Below are 7772 nucleotides of genomic sequence, written 5' to 3' on the forward strand. Positions count from 1 at the left end.
ACAACATACGCCTTAAAAACTGTAAGTACGATTACTGTATTACCCTATAAAGAAGTTTGTGACAAATTAAACATATACGCATTAAAAGGAATGTTATAATTAAAAATACTGGTTAAATGATTATGGTAAGGGCTGAAGCAAATGCACCGCACGCAACGTATTGAATGACCTCATTAAAAAACTAAGCTGATATCATTGTCAGACTTAAGAACCGCGTCCGTGTGCGGATCACATATATTACACTCATGGACCTAATTATTGAGATTTTTACACACTGCACGTGTTACTGGGTGGGTGTTTACCATTATTGTACATAGGAGTAAGTATGAAAAACTTTCTATAATTTAAAAAAATATGTTTTCCGTTTTTAATATAACAATTTATAATTTTACACGTCACTGCATTCATATGACAAGAGTATATATAAAATAGATTTTAATAGTTTTGGTATCTATAAATATAAATAAGCAATTACTGGTAAAAAAAAATCATTATATACGATTTTTATTTATAAATAATAAATAAATTAAATAAATTACTATAAAATATATAAATAGAAAAGCAATTATTATAAACAAGTGTTGTTTTTAGAAGATACTAATATTTAGCAGTAGACTGTTACAAGCTAATGCATGGGCAAAAGAAACAAAAATAAATTAAGTAAGTAAAAAATAGGGCCTCACAACCTTACCTTTTAAATTTTTAATTAACAATAATTTAATTTTTATTACATAAGATAAGCCGTAACGCAATTTAAAAATAAATTTAAAAAATGAGATGCAATACGAGCGTTAATAAAAACAATAATTGAATTTTAAGCATTCCGACCTTCGTTCTAAAAAAAGGCCTATAGTGTTTTAAAACAGTACAATGACAACGCTATCTACAAAAAGGATAACTGAGTCGCTTAATGTGATATCTCCAATATTGATAAACGAAATTTCACAAAATAGTTTACTGCTATTTTGTCACAATTAACCTAAAAACTATACGACTTTACATAGCACACTATTTGTCTAAGAAGCTGTATGTGTGTAAATAATATTGTTTTATATTTGCGATGAAATATAAGCAAGTTCCATTGTCCTGTCCTTGAAATTGTGACTTCAGTATTTTTGAAATTAACTTTCACGGAGTCGTTAACGACCCATAGTCTGACATTTACAAAACCAACTTTGACTTCGATCTAAGCAAGTTTCTCGTGTTTATAAAACGAACTTTGCGTAAATTTGAACAAGAAATTACGAACTCAAACTTTAGGTAAGTTGGTTTCGTAATCACGAAAAGTTTGTTTAGATCGCCACTTTAGTCGAAATCAAAGTCCGTTCTATGAATAGCAAACTAAGTCTTTATATAATACCGCAACATTTTAAAACACTGAATTTAACGACCTGAAACTGTAAAATTAACATACTTTGTGCAATTTACTAATGAATTGCCGAAATTGAATTCTGGCAACACAGAGCTTTATTTTTAGGCAACACACATTAAGCTTAACAATGATTATTTTAAAAGGTGGTAAATATTAGGGAAAACAAAGAAATGACTATAGGTGTACCAGACTCTCTTAATAATTCAGGATACAGAAAATGGTTAGAAACGCTGTTGTAACTGGAATAAGACATCTTGACATTGGGAGTTTTGACTTGAAATTTTGGTAATTGAAAATTGAAAATATACTTTATTATAAGTAATTACGTATTAATTATGAGACATACATACATATCATCACACCTGTCTCTCTCCGGGGTAGGCAGAGACTATGGACCTTGACTTCCGACGCTCCTGACATAGTATGCAAGAATTATACCTATGACCATCATTATGGTACCCGAGTCACATGAAATATTCATATACTCGTATTTGGATGTGAGTAGATCTGTGTGAAAATAGTTGTTAAACAAAGTTAACATTTAATGTGTGACAGCCCGTTCAAACTAATCGGTTGTCGGCCACGGTCGAAGCTGGTGCCAATTTTTATACTAGGCGAGGCGACTGTGCGCGATAGACGTCGACGAAGTTCTTGTTGTGATATACTATTTGAGAAGAGAACGAATAAAGACAACTAAAGAAAGAAAATATTGGGTGCACCCAATCCTCGAAGAAAAAACAAGGGGTAGCGGGTAGCGGATTGTCGGTCCCAACATCCGACAAATGTGAACATCGTCATACTTACTCATAGGCGAGCGAGATCCAACACGATTTTTTCCGGGCGAAGAGGGCTGGCAAAACACCCGACACATCTTGTAGGTGCCGACACAAAATCGGTTTTAGACAAGTGTGAATAACTTCACATAAAATGCTCTGCCACTGGAACATCTGATTAAAATCCGGGCCCGACAGCAAACAAGTGGGAACGCTCTGAGAAGTAAAATTCGGAAACTACCTTTCGGAAGAATAATGAATGACGTTTTAAGAATCTTTTTAAGCCGATGTGATGTTTTTATATTATTACACTAAGTAAATACAAATTTCAACCAAAAAGTTGCAATTCTTCTACACTTTTCTGTTGCATGCGTAAAAAGGCTCTTGGAACCAAAAAAAACCGGCTAGGGGATGAGGTATTTTATAGGGCATCGAGTGCACTTAACACTAGTCATGTTGGGTTAGAAAAATTCAAATCTGAGAAATGATTTATCACTAACAATTGCCACTTATACATTTCCCAATTTTGTTTGTTTTACCTTTCCAATAGTTTATACATCTTGTTTTGTAGTCTGTGTAATACACTGGCATACTAGCTACTTGCAAGTGAAGCGGGAAGCGGATTGGCTCATGCTAGACTAGTTGATTAATAAATCAAGGTCGATTACCAACTCCAGCAGACACCGGTACTGTATTCAATGTTAATACTATATTGTCGTAGTTGAAGTGTCAAGCTGAATTGATAATATAATTTATTGAAACAACCATTCTATCCTGAGACAACCTGGACACCTCAGCGAAACGCCCTTAAGATATCGCTTATAAAGTTTGACAAGTTAAGATTAAAACTGTGAAATGGGTATTTTTTACTATAGAGCGGTCCCCATTCCGCCTAAATACGTCTCTGTCTACATTTAATAACTAATTCGTAGTGATAGGCATTGCAGCTATAGTCTCCCGTTTTTCACCTAACGTGGCCTTACAGACATATCCCTTGAGCGCGAGGACTCCGCGGCATTTGATGTGGACCTGATATCGAGCGCACCATTCCAAATTGTTGCAACCCACACCCGCATCAGACAAGGTTTTTACTGCCGCTATTGACAGGAGATCTGGAATTGTAAAAACAAATAAAATATATTAGATAGTTTATATTGTAACAAGTTTACAGAGAGTTTAAGGAAGTGGTCTTCTGCAGTTAGCAGTCTGATTAGAACCCCCTCTCATCCTCTTTCGTCCTAAAAAAAAGTCAATGTAACTTTGAATTTCTATCAGTTTAGTTCAGGGGCTCTCAAACTTTTCGTTACGTAAACCACTTACCATTTTTTTTCTGTTTCGCATACAGGGGGTATGCGAAACAGAAAAAAATTGGTAAGTGGTTTCTGTGATTTCTAATATCGATTTTTAACAATGCCATCAATATTTTTGACAGATAACATAGTGCTACTTACTTTGATAAATTTAACTGTATAGTGAGCAACTTTATTAAAAAATCACATGTTATTTTTATACATTTATCTAACCGTTTTTTTGTGTGTTGTGAAATATTTACTGTATGGGTAATTTATATATTCATAATAAGAAAGTAATATGTAAGTATAAGGTACTATGGCATTATTCCGTTTATGGAAAGGCAAAATTTTTGTCAACACCTGTCTAAATGGGTTCCACTCTTGTAGATTACCATTAACGTCTTACGTGTCCCTATTTTTCACTGATATGGAGTCGACTCCTGCGGTCGATACAGACCGCTTTGGGAATGTTCGGTCTAGTCAGTTTGACTTTGTGGTCAGTCAATCTACTGGTCATCTATGGAGGCTGCAGGCAACAAGACTAGTAATAATCGGACAGTCCAGACATCCTGATGGTAAGCTACATGCCTGTCCATAACAGTTGCAGTACCACTCAGAGCTTTAAATCGCAAAGATCTGAGGGGCAACGCCACTGCGCCCGTCACCCTGAGACATAAGTTGAAAAGTGTCATGTGTCTGTAATTTCACCAGCACCCCTTACCCTTCTAAACCGGAACACAGTAATGCGGACATTACTGCTTGGCGGCACAAATATGTGAGGTGGCAGTACTACCCTAGGCAATTTCTTTCACAAGGAGCTCTACTAGGAGGTTGCTTTTCAATGCAGAGATCAATGGTTCGATTATGACGGTCCACAGGGGTGAATTGTACTTTTATTTCTAATTAACAATAATAATGTGCCAAACAACTACATTAATTACTTGTAATGGAACAACGAAATTCACTCCGGGGCATCTACCAGAACACCTAGGCCGGACACAATTCAGAATCATTTCCCAATTTTGTCCTGCTGGAAATCGCATCCGGGACTTCGTCATTCAGCGCCCACAGTGTGCAAACTGTTGGGCCACCGAGGTCATTAATTATTTACGTCCAGCAAAATGTGTCTACGCAACTCCAATAAAAAGAGACAAACATTTTTATTTTCTTTCAATGGCAAGGCAACGCGCGTAGATTACAACTGTCATTGGGTTGAATATTGTGTATCTGTCTATGAAATCTACAAACCCAATAAAAAAATAACATAACATGTTTCCTTACCGGGAGGGTCGCCATGAGTCAGTAATTGGACTTCATTGGCTCGACAGAACGCGTGCAACGAAGGTGGAACGACACAGCACGAGGCGAGATTGATTTGCGCTATGGCCGGGCGGACCCGTGCCCAAGCGTGGAGTTTACGGAGGCACCCACCGCCTACGTCTGCTACGCCGAGTTGGTGTACGCGACCTAGAAAGGGAAAAATACGCAATTCGTAAATATCTTTAAACTACAAATAAAATCTGGCTGAACAATCCAGACGCATACTGGGCCGAAGTCCAGCTGGGCGCCCTAAGGGCTGCTACTTAATTTATTTAGTTATGAGCCTTCAGCTTAATTTACAATGTCTCATGAATGTATGAATCGTATCTAGTCTGTAAGTTACACATATGCAATTTAATTTCAAAAATCTGCTACCATTCTATTCCGAGGCAATATAAAATGAGCTGAGCAGACAACTGTCAAACGTCCTCAAGAAAGTTATGTAAATACTTTTACAAATACGCTTAAATTAGCATCATTTCAGCCGGAAAACGTTCACTGCTGAGCATAGGCCTCCCTTAAAGATCGCAACAACGACTGGTCTTGCACTGCTGACATCCAGCTGATTCCTTCACCATGTGGTTGATCCGCCCATGTTACGTCTTCCCGCACGCGGTCGCCACTCAATAACCCTTTTCAATTACACTTCTTCTTGTCTAATGCTCAAAAAAAAATCCAAAATATTACCTTCTTTGACGTAGTCTTCTAGTATGGCCCATAGGACCTTAATACCAGGCAGTATGGCCTCGCACTTGCGCGCGTCTGCCTCGTTGTCGGCGTCTACTTCGGTGCTCGACATACGAGCTGAAAACATTACACGTTAGTTTACACGACTGTGAGTGCTATACAAGATCTAGAACCAACTTGGTAAATAAACTTTTCTAAATTATATTGAGTATTCTGCTCAAATACTTATCATAGTATAATAATAAAAATAATCCATTTATTTCGCATAACAATGAAGTCATATGCGTTAGTCTGTCTAGTTACATTTTACAATTAATTATCATTCAAATTTACCCAAATAACTATCACTGCTGCGTTAAAATTACCGACTCGCTTATTATGATATTCTTTACACCTAGAGTAGTGTGTAGAATTGCATGAGTAAATGTATAATATACCTTCAATAGGTTTGTTTGCCTAATGGATGACTGGACACTGAAACTACACTTATTTTATTAAATGACAACTTCTAAACAACTTGTGTTTTCACAAGTAAGTTGCACTGTATCAGCTGTGAAAACCAGTTTTGGAGTTGATAAATTTGTAAAAAAATCCATATTACGCAGGGGTCTACGTGAAAGGAAAAAAAGTCATGTTACCCACGAGACATAAATGTTTGGGAACCGCTGGTAAAGATCAAAGACAAAACTGGAAATGCATTACGCGAACACTCGAGCAAACGGTTCTCACCTTGTAAGGTGACATTCTATTCTGTTACTAAAAATTTATGGGCCAAATTACTATGAACAAGTTTTGTTATCTGGACAATAATTACATGTTGTAAAAGCTCTTTGTATTCGTATGAGATATGAAAACCTAAAACGAGATATAGCATTAGACAAGTGCGGTGGTTCAGCGGTAAAACTGTGAGCGATAATAATCATCATCATTCATCAATCAAGAGACCAATATAGGGAACGAACTTTTGTAAATAAGTTCTGGTCTGGGCGCACAGTTAGAAATTTCCTTATTTGAAATAATCTAAAATGTAATTTGAAGTAATGTTTGTATAATAAAAACGATCATTCAATCAATGCTTTAATGAAAAATTAATCATTTTTTATTTTTAAATCAACAAATAAAATCTGAAAATTGAGATATTTTTAATTTGTTTCGAAAACACTAAACACACAACGTGATGTCATACTTCAGTAAGCAAAGAAACGTGACCGTATTCACCATTTGCTTATTAACTTATTATTTTATGCGCTTATAATTTTTTAACTAAAAACTGTATCAACTTTGGATTGAGGAAAGTAGACAATTAAGACGTGAAATTCTCGGAAGTGGCAAGTATGTTGTAGATATTCTAAGGATTCCACGAAGCGTTAGGTTTCCACATATATATAGCGAACGGCTATGGAGTGGAATTCCCTGCCTGCAGACTTGTTCCCTGAACGGTATAACTTGGGCCTTTTCAAGGCGAGAGTAAATAGGCATTATTTAGGAGTGCATGCTCCGTCGTCGACCTCTTCGTCACTTTCCATCAGGTGAGATTGAAGTCAACTGCGCACTTAATTTTTTAATAATAAAAGCACATTGCTTAGTTTGTCAATTCGACTTCATGTTTTTTTTGTATGTATATAACGCGACAATTTTGATTTTGACGATTCTTTTTTTATTGGACAGAGGGTACTTCAGTATTGGTCTCTTTTAAATTTAAAGAAAATATTCCACCTCTAAGGATCGCAGGCTTGGGGATGAATCCGGTTTCGCGCACTTTCCGGTGACCGATTTCAATAAAACTTGGCAAATAGATGTAATACCACTAACTTATGAGGTCGGTCTTTTTAGTGCCCTGTACTGAGATTATCTACATACTAATGACGTTACGCGTTCTACGTGGGGTCGGGCTCGTATAAGAAATGTAATAAATAGTGTGCTCTCTCTAACATTACAGTGCACTAACGGGGCAATGAAATAAATATGAACATAATTGATTTTTTTTTCGTTGCTCCGGTGTTCAATTTTATAATTACTTTACGAACTTCAAATTGTTAAGGGTTATGAAATACTCACCAATATTACTGCCAAGCGAGATAGGCGAAGCTTTTGTGGTATAAGAGGTCTTCAGAGTGGTTTCGTCAGCTATTTCTTCAAGCCGGTGGAGTACATCAGGGTTGTATGCGAGAATCACGTTGTCTATATACTCCGTATGGAGCGCTGTGAAGACTGAAATAGAAAAAAAAGAAACGCACGGTTCAAGGCTTATTTCTCTAAATTTTTCACTATACCTTTAGAGTCTATATATACTACCACAGCTCGAAACCAAAATTTTCCCGTACTAAT

At 36.4% G+C, this 7772-nt stretch overlaps 1 protein-coding gene across 1 annotated transcript in view; it reads right to left on the reverse strand.

Annotated features, from left to right (window-relative positions):
• Positions 1 to 783: 783 nt before the first annotated feature.
• Positions 784 to 7772, reverse strand: part of LOC113239775 (glutamate--cysteine ligase regulatory subunit) — a 27966-nt gene continuing 20977 nt past the window's right edge. Inside the window, exons 4-7 of the mRNA XM_026476887.1 lie at positions 7503 to 7655; positions 5445 to 5561; positions 4719 to 4904; positions 784 to 3257 (exon numbers count right to left, since the gene is read on the reverse strand). Of these exons, the coding sequence (XP_026332672.1) occupies positions 3067 to 3257; positions 4719 to 4904; positions 5445 to 5561; positions 7503 to 7655 (647 nt within the window). The 3' untranslated portion in view covers positions 784 to 3066. The remainder of the gene's footprint in view (positions 3258 to 4718; positions 4905 to 5444; positions 5562 to 7502; positions 7656 to 7772) is intronic.

This window comes from Hyposmocoma kahamanoa, unplaced genomic scaffold (assembly GCF_003589595.1).
Source record: "Hyposmocoma kahamanoa isolate Upper Pololo Valley unplaced genomic scaffold, ASM358959v1 116, whole genome shotgun sequence".
In the NCBI taxonomy this organism is placed as follows: domain Eukaryota; kingdom Metazoa; phylum Arthropoda; class Insecta; order Lepidoptera; family Cosmopterigidae; genus Hyposmocoma; species Hyposmocoma kahamanoa.